Genomic DNA, 15,458 nt, shown 5'->3' on the forward strand with positions numbered 1-15,458 from the left:
TGTAACACTCAACGCCAAGGTTGTCATAGTCTTCAGCAAGGTGCCAGAATGCACCTGGTGCTTTCAAACAGTGAATAACAATGCTGTCAAAAGAGGAGCTTGTGAAGAGAGAATAAGGTGGAAGTTAGGTTCAGTAAATTTTCCAAAATATTGCTTCATGCAAAAAATAGGACTTGTTCAGTAATGCAGAAGATAACACATCCAAGTTAAGGTCTCTAAAAGTATGAAGGTGAGAAAACAGTCTCTTCACACTGTACCTAGATGTTGGAAGTACCACTTAGCTCCAGGAGTGGCAGTAGTATTGGCAACTTTGTACTATCCACAGTTGCTTGCTTCTGTTCAGCACTGTTCCTTGACAACGGTATGTGATTTAGTCACACTATGAGGACAAAATGTAGCTTACCATTCTTTGTCATTCATGCTCCAACATGCTAACTTTATGATCAGGGAAAGTGAAAGAAAAAGAAAAATATTGTTTCATACCATCAAATTTCTATATTTAGTCATGTAGAGAATTATATTGCTCTAGAAAATACTGTAGGGGTTATGAAAACGAGTGACTGAACAGTTAAAGGAACAATTGATACAATATGTCATTAGTCTATTTATACCACTCTATCAAACCATTTGTCCAAATCCAATAGCAGATAGGGTGTTAGAAATGTAGTTACACAGACTACACAAGTACATTTTGAGTATGAAATTTCATGTTTAGAGATAATAGATTATCATATTATCCTTTGGCAAATGTACAACAAAAGAATGTGTTTTTCCACCTTTTTGCACCAGAAGAAATACACCACTTCCCACTGAGGGAGTCAGATTCATTATTTTCAAGATGAGCAGCAATTATTTGGCATTTAAAAATCGTATCAAATTAAGTAGCATTTTTGATTTTAAGCATCCTACACAATTTACATAATTTAGATTCACTTCTAAAATTGTACTTATCCCACCCCCAGAAATCAAACAATGAAATCAATTTCATTGATGTTCAGTAAGTACCTGTATAAGTTCGTTTGTAAAATGCTCAAAGTAGTAGTGAAAATGAGTATCTGTCACTTCAAACTTAGATTCTAATTTATGATTTCAACCAAGAATTGTTTGTTTCCCATTGTTCACTCAGTATTTCAGAAGTACACCAGTTTACCTAAAATAGGGACAGTAATATTTTGTTCACTTTTGCATTCATTGTCTGAGATAAATACAGTTAAGACGGTGCTGTTCTAGGTGTAATGCCAACATTGTCACACCATTACTTGCTGGGCAGAAAAGTACTTCACGCTCTGTTGTTCACCTGTGTATAATCCTTTTATTTATTCATTCATGGGATGTGGGCATCCCTGGTTAGGTCAGCATTTACTGCCCATCTCTAATTGCCCAGAGGACAATTAAGAGTCAATGAATTGCTGAGAGCCTGGAGTCACATGTAAGCCAGACTAGGTAAGGATGGCAGTTTCCTTTCCTAAAGGATATTAGTGAGCCAGAAGGATTTTTCTGACAATTGACAATGGATTCGTGGTCAACTTTATACTCTTAATTCCAGATATTTAATGAATTCAAAGTCTATCATATGCCATGGCAGGATTCAAACTTGGGTCCCCAGGCCATTACCTGGGTCTCTGGATTAACAGTCCAGCAAGAATACTGCTAGACTATCGTCTCCCGATAAAACTTGCTTTACATTCACCAGGAAATGAGGGAAAGTGGTGTCTGTGAATTGTACTGACATTATTCTGAACTTTGAATACTGAACAGGATACCCTATTGTGATGGCTGCACTTTGTTGCTCATGTCTTACAGTCTCAGATTCATTCATCAAATTCCCGTGCTCATGTGTTATCTTGCATTTATAATATAACAAATATTAGGAAGCTATGAATGAATAATCATATTTAAATAGAATCACTCTGCCTGAGCTCGATATCAAAGGAATCTTCATCTACTTTCAAATTATAACAATACAAGAGCTCATTATCAAAAATCTATGCAGATTCAAAATGGAAAAAATACAGCTGAAAAGCAAATACGTTCCCTTTGGAAATCTTTGAAGGAATTTGTGACTCAGTTCTCAATATTTAGAAATAACAAAACTTTATCATTAAATGATCTGTGCCATTATAAACGTTCAGATAAATGTACTTGAAATTGAGTCAGAATGAAAGAATTCTATTCAACCAAGATCTGTAACCTCATGGCTTGGCATATTCCCCAAGCTACTGTTACCACCAAGCCAGAAGATCAACTCTGTTCAATGATAATTGCAAGAGTGACGGATAATTAAACAACCAACAGGAGGTGGACATTTCACAAAATTCCCAACCTCAATACTGGAGGAATCCAGCACATCAGGATAAAAGATAAAGCTGAAGCACTTGCATTGATCTTCAGCCAGAAGTACAGAGTATATGACCCATGGACACATGCACAACTCCACAGATACTGAAGTGTTGTTATGACCCCAGATAATGTTGTTATTACTAAGCAAGTCAGATCCCACTAGAAAACCTGGCCTGACAGACCACATTTTAAAAAATTTAATGCTGCAGTCTTCCATTTCCAAAGGCATTCAATAAATTGCCACATAAAAGGTTACTGCACAAGAAAGGAGTTCACAGTCTTGGGCATAATGACTGGGCTGAAGATTATTTAACACATAGAAACCAATGAGTGGGGATTAATGGGTCTTTTTCAGGTTGGTAGGATGTAACTAGCAGACTGCCATGAAAATTGAACCTACTGCCTCAAATACCTATCCGTGTGTGTTGGAGGAGGGAACAGAGTATAAAATATCCAAAAATAGGTGGGAGTGTATATTGTTATGAAGATACAGGGAGTCTGCAAAGTGGACAAAGAGAAGTTGAATGAATCGGAAAAAACTTGACAGATAGAATTTAATGCAGGAAAGTGTGAGGTCATTACTGTGGCCAGAAGGATCAAAGGCAGATTATTATTTAAAGCGATAGATCACTGGATGGTCCTTGATTAAACACTTCCAGTAGTGGATATTGGATAGCACAGAGGGATCGAGATGATTTTGTACATGAAATACAAATCATTGTCATCCAGGTTCAACAAGTAATTAAGGCAGCAGAGGGAGTTTTGACTTTGATTGCTAGGGGTTTGGAGTTCAGGGGAGTCTTACGACTGCATGGGGTGTTACTGAAGTTGCACCTGGAGAAGTGTGTACAGTTTTTGTCCTGTAAGAAAGGATTTATTGGCACAGGAGGCAGACAAAATGAGATTCACTAGATGATTCCTAAGGTGAAGGGGTTGATTTATCAAGAACAGCTAAAAAGATTAGGCATTTATTCATCGAGTCTAGTAGAATGAGGGGTGATTTCATTGAAACATTCAAGATTCTGAAGGAGTTTGACAGGATAAATATTGAGAAAATGTTTCTGTAACTGGAGGAATTTTGAACTAGGGATCATACTGAGCTTACAAAATAAAAGGGACACTTATTGCAAACTGAGATGAAAGAAATTTCTTCTCTCAGAGTGAAGTGAATGTCTGACACTCTTACCCCAGAGAGAAATGTTGAGGTCTGGTGCAGATTGGCCAACTTCTTATAGAATGACTTGGCAGGCTTGAGGAGCTGAATGGTCTACTCCTGCTGCTTATATGTTAGGTTTGAGTGAAACACGAGCACACAGGCTGCAGATTTGATTTTAACAATAAGACAGATGTCATTATACAAAAAAGAACAAATAAAATGTAATAGTTTGAAAGATTTAAAAATGCGGCAGAACCAAATTCCATTTACTCCCAAACACCATCATCATAGTTATTCAAAAGATCAGAGAATTATTTTCTCCATAAAATCTGTAGGCTTTGACTTAACTGTTTCTTTTCAGCTCCAGTCTCATGAGAATTGCAGCCTTTTCCCTTGACTGTTCATACAACTGAGAGCTTAGAATTCTTCAACCTTTAAATAACCAAACATTCCTAGTCTGGATGTTTCACAAACTACATCTTTTCATGACAGTAATCTGTTTCCTTAACTGCTCGGGAAAATCTCCTTTTCTAGGAGAGACTATACTTGCTTCTGACCCAGTCAGGTCTCCTTGAAATTGTCCAAAAGTTTCTAATCTAAATTTTAAAAACTTGCTCATTCTAGACTGTACCATAGCTAAACTTTTACGAACACTCGAGGATAATGGGTTTGGAAAGACTGACAGAGCTGATTTTTAAACTGCTTCAGGGGAAAAAAAAGGCCAAAATCCATATGCCACTGGTTTGAATCCCAAACTCTTAAAGAAATATCGCAAATATGCATCATACAGTCATGTGCAGCAAGTCTGGGACTGATAATGGCAAGCAGCATGAGCACAGTACAAGTGTCAAACAAGAAAGAATTCACCATGATGTTCAATGACATTACCACCACTAAATCCATCACTATCAAAATCTGGGATCTTACTATGGACAAGAAGTGAACTGAACCAGCCACTTGAATACTGGGACCAGAAGGACCGGACAGAGTCTAGGAGTTCTGTAGTGAGTAGCTCACCTCTTGACTCCTAACGACTGTCCACACTTACAAAGTACAAGTCAGGAGCGTAATGGACCACTCTCAATTTGCTTGGTTTTTTCAACTTCAGCAAGACTCAAGATGCTAAACATCATCCATGATAAAGCTGCTGGCTTGATTGGCACCACACCTATCTCCTTCAACATCCACTTCCACCCACTACAGATGCACAATAGCAGCAATGTGTATCATTTACAAGATGCACTGCCATAACTCTCAGGAGTCCTATACCAACACCTTTTAAACCCACAGCCACTACCACCAAGAGGACAAAGCCAGCAGATCCACGGATCCAGTGCAGGCTGCAAGTGCCCTCAAATTAGACACCACCCTGACTTGGAACTATACCATCGTTCCTTCACTGCAGCTGAGTCAAAATTTGGGATCTTCCTTCCATATAGCACTGTATGTATCTCTAATCTCCAAGGAGTGCAAAGTTCAAGAATACAGCTCCCCAACAGCTTCTCATGGGCTTTATATGAGATGGGAAACAAAGACATCATGTTTGAAAGAACAGTCTGAAATTTAGTGCATAGGAACAAAAGTAGGCCATTCAGCTCATCGAGCCTGCTGTTATTTAATACTATAAGGGCTGAACAAACATTTCATTTATTCACATTATCCCACTACACCATTGATCATCAAAAATGTATCCATCTTGACTATAAATACACTTAAACACTGAGTATCCACAGTCCACTGGGGCAGCAAATGCCAAAGTTTCACATCCTCTAAGTAACATAACATATCCTTATCTCTAACCCAAGTGGCATTGTCCTTATGTTTTTGCCTAATCTCTCTCTAAAGATAGTCTTGCCAACCTTGCAATTAGCGTGGTGAACCTTTGTTGTGTTCCATTTCTGAAGATATTAGCTTTCTGAGATAAGGAGACCAAAACTACAGATAGTACACCAAGTGTGGGGTATAACCACTATACAACTAAAGCAAAAATTTCCCTACTCCTGTATTCATGTCCACTTGTGATAAAGACTAACAATCCATTAGACTTCTCAATAAGTTTATTGCACATACATATTAACCTTCAGTGACTTATTGGAGAGGATAGCTGGGTCCCCTCTGTACATTTACACTTTTCAACCTCTTGCCCTTTAAGAAATACTCTGCAAATCTGTTCTTTCCATCAAAATAGAATATAACATGGAGACATGTGAGATTATCCATCCGCCATATTCTTGGCCAATCACTAAGCTTTTCTAAGTCATCCAGAAAATGTTTTACATCTTCCTCAAAACACACGTAGCTGCTTATCAACTTCAATATTAAGCAATTAAATTTCAAAATGCTTGAAGTGTAAATAAATGCCATTTGATTAAAATTTCATTGATTTGAATTAGTAACTGTTTCTCTCTCCATTTTCGAAATCTTTTGTTTTTATTTTAGATTTTCAGCATGTCCAATAAACACAGTTCTGATTCAAGAACAAGCACTTCTGCAGAAGAGTGTGATTAAAAAATTGCATGTAATTATTAATTCTTCACAACATATTCTAAACAACTTAAGAACAGTTGCTATCCCTTGGCTTGAAGATGAAATTGTGTGCACGTTCCCTGAAGTGTTGGCCCAGGGAATCTCTTGTTCACCACAGCAAATTATTTGTCGATTACAAGGCCCATTGGGTCAGTAAGCATTCAGTTTTAATGACAAGTTATAAGAATATTCCGTTTGACTGTGCGTGGGTGCTGGACAATGAATGCGCAGATAGAACGGGAGTGATTGGTCTGCTGTTTGACAGGAAATGTGTGTGGGCAGATGTCAAAGATCACCTCTTCAACTCAACAGACAGAACATTTAATGCTAAGCTCAACAAAGCAGCTACACAAATTACAGGCTTCTTAATATCAGCCCACTCATGCAGTTTCAGCTTCCTTTGAATCACAGTACTCTCAATGGTGCAAGCTTTGTTGTTCTAAAATAGTGGTGACCTATGCAAAAAGCCTTCAATTTATCTACTCACAACTGAGATGCTTTTATTCATTTTCATCTGAATTTAGTTGGTATTACCTGCTTGAAAACACTGTACTTCTCTAAAAATGAGCACTAAACACAATTTAACAGCACTCATCATGTAAATTGAATCATGACCCGCAAATAACAGGAAAATATGGCACTAAGACTATACTGCAACATTTACACAAAAGTAGATTGCTCTTTTCACTCATAAAAATGCTAGCTATTCATTTAAGTTTCAAAAGTTGTACAGCAAGTAGCTTTAATAGCATGATTAAAGGCTTGGTCCAAAGGTGTTTCTTTTTATATAAGAATTTACTGTTCAATATCAACAAATGTAATTCCAGTGAGATTTTCAGTAACAATTCATTCCCTGAATAAGTTAATATTTGAAGTAGATCACATGCCTGAATTTTATGAACAAGTGATTAGACTGTAAAGAATTATAGTGATCAGGATTATTAGCCAATTAGGCACTGATAACTCAACAAAAACTATATCAGCGGATCATTATGATTTTACTCCTTTCAACCAAGTCAAATAAAAGCAGAGCTGAACAAATCAAATGTTCTTACTTCATAGAACCACAGCACAGAAACAGACGATTCAGCCATCATGCCTGCAGTAGTTCTCCAAACAAGCAAATCATCTACTGTCGGTCTCATCTTCTCCAACAACTCTGCACATTCTTTGTTTTCTGATTTCAGTCTAACTCCTTTCAGAATACTTCAATTGAATCTACTTTCACCACATTTTCAGGCAGTGCATTCGAGACCTTAACCATTCACTGCCTGTCATTTTTGCTTTATGACTAATTATTTTAAATCTGCACTCTCTTGCCCTTGGTCCTTGCAAGAACGGGAGGCTTTCTTCTGATCTACATTGTCCAGATCCGTCGTGATTTCAAATAGCTCCATCAAATTTCTGCTCACGCTTTACTCCAAAGACTGCTCTAGACCAGACCCAGTAACTGAAAGTTGTGGAGAACAGAAATAAAATCAACTGACACTTAGAGAGGTTTGAATTCATGAATGACAGTCAACACAGACTGTGAAAAAGCAGACAGTGCTTGCTCAATCTAAGTGAACTTTTTGATGAAGTGACAGAAGATTGATATGAGGGACCATGTCTTGGAAATGAGGATCCACGTCTTGGATAAAACAAAAGTGGCTAAAAAAAAGCAGTGTGGTGAGTGTCTTTTTTACATTTTAGAAGATGGTAAAGAGTGGTGTTCCCAAGGTTCAGGGCATGAACCACTTTTTAAAAACATACTGGAATTACCTGGATATACGGAGTAAAATATCAAAATTTTCTGATGTTACCAAGCTTGGAGGTGCAGCAAACAGTGAGTATGGTACCTACTGATTGCAAAAGGATACCATCAGGCTAGCAGAATGGGCAGACAAGTGGGCATATAAATTAAAGAAAGAAATGATAAGTGACACATTTTGCCAGAAGGAGCCCTGCTTAAGCAATGTCAAGAGCACTCTATCCAGTTCTGATTGGTATACTTCAGGAAGGTCCTTGAAAGGAGATTTACAATATGGTTACAGGAATGGGGTATTCAACTACAAGGTTAGGTTGGAGGCAGAGAGATTGATCTCCTTATTAGAGTAAAGGAGATTTGGCATAGGTATACATGATCATAAGTTTGGATAAGGCAGACAGAGAAAAGCTAAGCTCAATAGCTGATGGTATAAATATTAGTGCACCCAGATGCGACGTTTTGGGCAAAAGATTCAGTAGGTATTTGCAAATAGCAAGTGGTAATAATTTAGAACTTGCTGACCACAAGAGTGGTGGAAATGGAGACAATCAATGATTTCAAAAGGAAACTGGATTGACACCTGAAGGAAAAGACTTGCAGGGTTATGGGATAGAACAATAACACTGCGTCAACTGTTAGATCTTTGTGAAGCAAACCAAAGACTAAATGGGCTGAATGGCTTCCTTTCATAACTTTTCTGATCTTATGATTCCATGTTGTATTAAGCTTAGACTGTAAAGTAGTATTTGCTGCATGATGTTTTTGGAATTTGCTAATCTGGAAACCTGTATCTTCTTAGGGCTTACATCTCAAACAGTAATTTACTGTGTGGAGAACAAAATAATTAAAAAGACAAATTACTAAATTCAAGCGGGAATTGCATATTTTACAGGGAAGTACCTGAAGGTGGCAAGAGTATGTCATGTTTTAAAAATACACTAAGTCCAGCCAGATGGACCAAACAATAGCTCTCGGCTTATTTGCTCCAAGTTAGAGAAAAATATATAACAAAAGACAATAAAATGATGGTAGAAGCAGGATGAGATATTCCATCTTGTACTCCAGTTTAACTAAGGCAGGATTTATATAGTCAAATCAGAATTAATTTGATTATGTTTATGCTGTGGCAAAACTTCCAAAATCTTGTTTGAATTGTAGTCCTGTAAAATAGTTGAAATGTAAGGTGCCTACCCACAAATTAGTGTTAAAACAGGGCTCTGAGACAGCCAAGGGAGCCTCTACATACGTAATTTGTCTACAAACACATTCTAAGAAACAAATGTAAACAGTGGCACAGCAAATATGAGAATGATGTCTCTAGTTTCATTTGTTCATATCTTAATGCTGATATTGTGCAATAAAAGGCATTGAGAAATGCTGCGAGTTAGCCTTGGAAAAGCACAGTGATCTTTTACTGCTTAGTGGCTGCCTTTGGACAAGTGCAATGTAATTGGTTCTGTTTTCACTGCAGCTAAAGATGTTCCCTTGTGTTTGTGCTCCAATGCAAAATCCCCAAGTATTTCTACAGACTATGTGGCTTCAGCTGGAAAAACAGATAGGTTAGAAGGAAGGCATTCATCAAACTTTTGCCGAGACATTGTCCTCTTCAGAAATGTATTGGAAGGAAATGGTGAGGAGCCAGTCCTCCAGTCACAGGCTACATCTCTTCTGCATCTGCTGCTATGAACCTAACAGGACAAAGAAAAGAACGAGCCTCTAATTGGAACAGCAAGAGTGAGTGGCAAAGGGTGCTGGTGGTTGTGAAACAGATTATAAATGTTAGACGTGAAAAGGAGAAAATAGGTCCACTTTGGTGCAAGCATCACTATCAATCTCCTTGATTTTTAGTCCGAGCACCTCACCATTTATTTCACTTTCTCTTCTTCCTCCTCTGTGAATGATGTGGAGGTGCTGGTGTTGGACTGGGTGGACAAGGTCAGAAGTCATTTCACCTGACAAAGGGGCAATGCCTCGAAAGCTTGTGATTTCAAATGAGCCAGCTGGACTACAACCTGGCGGTGTGACTTTTCATCTTCTTGTCAACAGCAGAAAAAAAAATCACCTTCCAGCTCCTTATAGTTCTGAAGAAGTGTTATACCAGACTAAATTGTTAACTCTATTTCTCTCTCCACAGATGCTGCCAGGCCTGCTGAGTTCTTCACATTTTATCATACATTATTGTACATTTGTTACCGGGATATATTAGCAAATATTTTTGGTGAAAAGCAACTCTCCACTCAGTGTTAATGTCTGTTACTTTAACAAACCATTGTTTGGAAAAGCAGACTTGAAAATATGCCTTAGTGTGCACAATGCAAACCCAAAGTCTTTGTATTCAAAAAATCTGAACTGTATTCAAGTTACGTGTGTAATGGAAACAGCAAAAGCAACTGATGTCATAGCAGCGATAATGGGAACTGCAGATGCTGGAGAATCCAAGACAATAAAGTGTGAAGCTGGATGAACACAGCAAGCCAAGCAGCATCTCAGGAGCACAAAAGCTGACGTTTCGGGCCTAGACCCTTCATCAGAGAGGGGGATGGGGTGAGGGTTCTGGAATAAATAGGGAAAGAGGGGGACGCGGACCGAAGAAGGAGAGAAAAGAAGATAGGTGGAGAGTAGAGTATAGGTGGGGATGTAGGGAGGGGTTAGGTCAGTCCAGGGAAGATGGACAGGTCAAGGAGGTGAGATGAGGTTAGTGGGTAGGAAATGGAGGTGCGGCTTGGGGTGGGAGGAAGGGATGGGTGAGAGGAAGAACAGGTTAGGGAGGCAGAGACAGGCTGGGCTGGTTTTGGGATGCATTGGGGGGAGGGGACGAGCTGGGCTGGTTTTGGGATGCATTGGGGGAAGGGGAGATTTTGAAGCTGGTGAAGTCCACATTGATACCATTGGGCTGCAGGGTTCCCAAGTGGAATATGAGTTGCTGTTCCTGCAACCTTCCGGTGGCATCATTGTGGCACTGCAGGAGGCCCATGATAGACATGTCATCTAAAGAATGGGAGGGGGAGTGGAAATGGTTTGCGACTGGGAGGTGCAGTTGTTTGTTGCAAACCGAGCGGAGGTGTTCTGCAAAGCGGTCCCCAAGCATCCGCATGGTTTCCCCAATGTAGAGGAAGCCACACTGGGTACAATGGATACAGTATACCACATTGGCAGATGTGCAGGTGAACCTCTGCTTAATATGGAAAGTCATCTTGGGGTCTGGGATAGGGGTGAGGGAGGAGGTGTGGGGGCAAGTGTAGCACTTCCTGCGGTTGCAGGGGAAGGTGCCGGGTGTGGTGGGGTTGGAGGGCAGTGTGGAGCGAACAAGGGAGTCACGGAGAGAGTGGTCTCTCCGGAAAGCAGACAAGGGTGGGGAAGGAAAAATGTCTTGGGTGGTGGGGTTGGATTGTAGATGGTGGAAGATGTAGATGATGTCATAGCAGCACCAATTACAAGGCCATGACTGCTACAAGTCAAATATGCTTCACAGAGAAAAAAGATGACTAAATATTAAGGGCTAAAATGTCTTGATGGGGAACTGAAATCCTATGAAAAAAATGAAAAAGGCCAAGATAAAAGCAACCAGCATAAATTGCTGTCAATGAAAAGTGGAACTGATGAGTTTGTTATATTGATAACTTCTCACCCAATTTTCATCACTCAAGTATGTGGATAACAAATGAATTATTAACAGATCAGTGAAATATGAATCTCTGAAATGCGGTTGCCTTTATTCAAAATATAACATTCATATCATTTGCATGTTGCTGCCTAGGCCAACATTTATCGTCCATTCTTGGACACTCTTGACAAAGTGATGGTTAGTTAGATTCTATAGCATTGAAAAATAACATTGCATATGATAGAATCGAAGTTGTATAAAATGGTATTATTGGTAAATAAGTTGGCACAATGTTCTTACTCATTTGAGACCTGGCAATAGAATGCACTACAAACTAATTAATTTCACAAAGAAGCAAAGGAACAAAACCAGTTTAGCCAATTTCAATCTTGTTTCTGATGACGTGTCAGCCCACAATAGAATACAACCTTTTATAAGAATCTTTGGTGTGGATACATTGTGAATGAAGGCTGCTCAACAAATCACTAGCAAGGTCCTCACTCATTAGCCATCACAAATTGTCTTTGAGCAACTCGTGTCTTGAACTACTGCAGTCATGTTAGGTGGGAAGTTCCAAAATTTTAATCCCAAGATGATAAATGAAAACCCCACATATTTCCAAGGCAAGATGGCATGTGCCTTGGAGGAGAACAGCAAGTAGTGGTATTTCCAGGTACCTGCTTACCTTCCCCTTCTAAGCGGTAAGGTCTCAGGTTTTCCAAAGCAGCCTTGGGAAGCTGTTGAAATGTACCTTGTAGGTGGTACACGGTTAATGAGTGATTTTTAAAAGTGGGTGAAAGAGGTGCCAATTGATTTGTGCCTCCTGGTTCTGCCTAGCAGACTGTGGACAGGGCTGAGAAAGTCACTTGATAAGGCACTCACAACTGAATATGTAGCTTCTTACCTGATCTTGCACAGCTGATCCAGTTAAGTTTCTAGTCAAAAATAACCTCCCTTTGTGCTGATAGTGGGAGATTCAGCAATGGGAATGTCATTCACTATCAAGGGTGTGGGCAAGACTCTAAAGAAGATGGTCATTGTGTGCCTTTAACATTACTTGCCAATTACCAGTCCAAGCCAGTATTCTGTCCCAGTTTTGCTGTACTTGGGCACAGGCTGCTTTATTATGGCAGGAATTTTGAATGGAACACTGAGCAATAATTAGCACTTCTGACCTTGTGATGAAGGGAAGTTTATTGATGTTGCAGGTGAAGATGGTTAGGCCTCGGATAGTACGCTGAAGAACAGGCTCTGGCAGCACAATGCTGGAGTCCCTAGCTCTGAGCCTGAAGGCCAAGGTTCAAGTCCCACATGCTCCAGAGATGTGTAATAACATTCTGAACAAGTTGATTGCAGATCACCAGGAGTGCTGTCCTTTGACTGAGATGACTGGAAATCAATCACAACTATCTTCCCCTGTGATGGGTAGGCTCTAACAGAGAAGAGCTTTCCTCGGAGCCACAGTTTTTGTGAATCTCCCGAAAGCTGTGTTTGATTAATTGTTGCCTTGGTATCAAAGATAGCCTTCTCACCTAACCTTTGTACTTCAGCACCTTTATCCATATTAACACTAAGGTTGTAATGACATCTGGAGCTAAGAGACAATAAATGTAGAGCTGAAAAGAATAGCAGGTCAGACAGCTTCTGAAGAGCAGGGAAGTCAATGTTTTGGGTCAAAACCCCAAGAGACCCTGGCAGAACCCTAAACTGAGCAGCAGTCAGCAGGATATAGGTGAGTGCAAGTATAACTTGAAAACACATTTGCAACACTTTCCATAACTTTGCTGATATTGAGAATCAATTGTTAAAAATGTTAATTGCTCATATTGGATGTGTCTTACATTTTGTGATGAGGGGAATATCTGGGTAATATTCTACACTGCTTTGTTGATGCCAGTGCTGTAACTGAGATGATGATTAATTTATACTGAGTATACAAATGAAAAATGCTCCCATCTTCTCAAATCTCAGAGATATTGAAAATAAATTACCCTAATTTAAAATCATATTCATGGTTTTGAAATTGTTGCAAAATAGGAAAAAGGACTTGTGCTAATTTGATAGCTCAATGCTGCACCAATGTGAAATTCCAAAACAGCACTATAATCCTGAAAAATAATCAAGATCACCTTTCACTCCTCAAAATAATTATTAAAAGAACTCTCTGGAGTACATGATGGCTGTAATGTCAATACTTTAGTATTAACTGGTCATCATACTTGATTTGAAATGGCACATCAGGCCTCCTCCTGAGGTCCCCAGCATCGCATCTGGTGACCCTTCCTCAGTTCTGATGTTAAAATGTTAACTCTGAATTTTTTCTTCACAGATGCTGCCAGACCTACTGAACTTTTCCAACAACTTCTGTTTTTGTTCATGTGGAAAAAAATGCATTAATTTTTCTGAGCAAATGATATTGTGTCAGATGAAAAGCATCAAATACTCCTGACTGCTTGGAAAACTGTAGCATTTTTGGTTATTAGGAGCCTAACATTCCCTAAAGCACCAGTTACTAAAACCTTTCAAGAGTTGACAAATTTAGACAAGGAATGTTATGACCCCAAGCCTCCTGTAATTCAGAGATGCTATCAGCTTTATTTGGTATGTTTAGACAGCTCCATGCCATCCATTGTTCATTTGTCTGGCAGAACGCATGGTCGAAATGTTGAAGGCTTAAGCAAACAGCCTACAGCTTCACTCAATACCAAACTGTCTTGGTTCCTGTTTGATTATAGGACCACTGCTCATATCTATAGGGTTAGCTCCACCAGAGTTGCTGATGGGAAGATGACTTCACACCAGGTTAAACTTGATATTCCCAGACCTGGGAGCGGAAGTGAAATGGCAGCAGGAACACCAATGCTGACCATGTGCTTCCTCCATGCGAGAGAGACAAGTTACTTCTGGAGACAAAGTTCAGTTCCGGAGCCACAGAAATGGCCTAGTATGGGTACGAGGCAACGTCGATATGAGGTCAAGTCCTGTGACGCACAAAGTTCAGACAGTGAGGCAGTCCTGAACAAACATGCGGGTCATCCGAAAGCTGCTACTTTGCAACGGGGCAAGAGCAAAACATGCGCGGCCACTCAGAACGGCCATTAAAGCTGTCAAAAACTGTGCGGTCTGCCCTATGCCTAGCATCCAAGAAACCATGGTGTCCGAGATATACACAATCTTGATAAGATTACTGTTTGAAGAAAGTAGGAATCTCTTCCAAGATGCTCTGGGTGCAAGAGGCTGGTTTTGGTCCGATACATGCTGCCAACATCTGGGTCAGAGTTGGAAGAACTGGACTTAGGACAAAAACATCCCAGGAGAAGCTACAAGAAAAAGAACACGTCTACGTCCGAGGACTTGGGGTGTGGGGGAGGTGCAGTGATTAGAATAAGGGCCAGGTAGGTCTCTGACTACAAGATCCCTGATTGGGGCTGTCAACCCAGGCTAAACAGGGAGCCCCAGCCGACAGATAGAAAATGGAGATTCAAAGAGTCTCCTCACTCTCCAGACTGGCTCTGGTGGCTAGTTGGTCAGAGTCCATGTACTGTGCATGTGTAAATAAGGGTGACTTGTTGATGGGATGCTGGTTTCTGTGCAATTATTTCAGGTGGCAGGATTAAAAATTAGCCACTTGATTCTAGTTACAACCAAAACAATGCAACTTAAAAAAGTTCCATTTTCACATGAACAAACCAGACGTGGTTTTATGAAAATCTTCACATTAATGAAATGTTACCTGTTTTTCTGAGCGGGAAGTCATCTTTGGGATCGTACATCCCTAGCATTGGATGATTGTATGAGGCAGATATGCTGCTTTGAGGTGGCGAACTCTGGTCTAACGAGCCATGCTGTGTTTTTCTGCAGTAAAAAAAACAGCCATTATCAAATAATCAGTTTGCAACCCTTGCAAAATGTGCAGGTATGAAAGCAACTGTAACATTTATAAACTCAGATTAACAGATTAAATAGCACCTGGCATTTTAATTTAAATGAATTATTGTAAACTGTAATGAAAACAGGTTCTACTTACTTTGAACTTTTACAACAATTGCATTCTGTGTCAATTCATTTATCTTCTCTCCACAAAT

General features: G+C 39.6%; 1 protein-coding gene across 10 annotated transcripts in view; it reads right to left on the bottom strand.

Annotated features, from left to right (window-relative positions):
• hdac4 (histone deacetylase 4) overlaps positions 1–15,458 on the bottom strand; it is a 532,576-nt gene that overhangs the window by 149,042 nt on the left and 368,076 nt on the right. For all 10 annotated transcript variants that reach the window (XM_059647103.1, XM_059647104.1, XM_059647105.1 and 7 more), the window contains one exon: positions 15,107–15,228. In XM_059647103.1, the coding sequence (XP_059503086.1) occupies positions 15,107–15,228 (122 nt within the window). The remainder of the gene's footprint in view (positions 1–15,106; positions 15,229–15,458) is intronic.

This window comes from Stegostoma tigrinum, chromosome 7, assembly GCF_030684315.1.
Source record: "Stegostoma tigrinum isolate sSteTig4 chromosome 7, sSteTig4.hap1, whole genome shotgun sequence".
Classification (NCBI taxonomy): domain Eukaryota; kingdom Metazoa; phylum Chordata; class Chondrichthyes; order Orectolobiformes; family Stegostomatidae; genus Stegostoma; species Stegostoma tigrinum.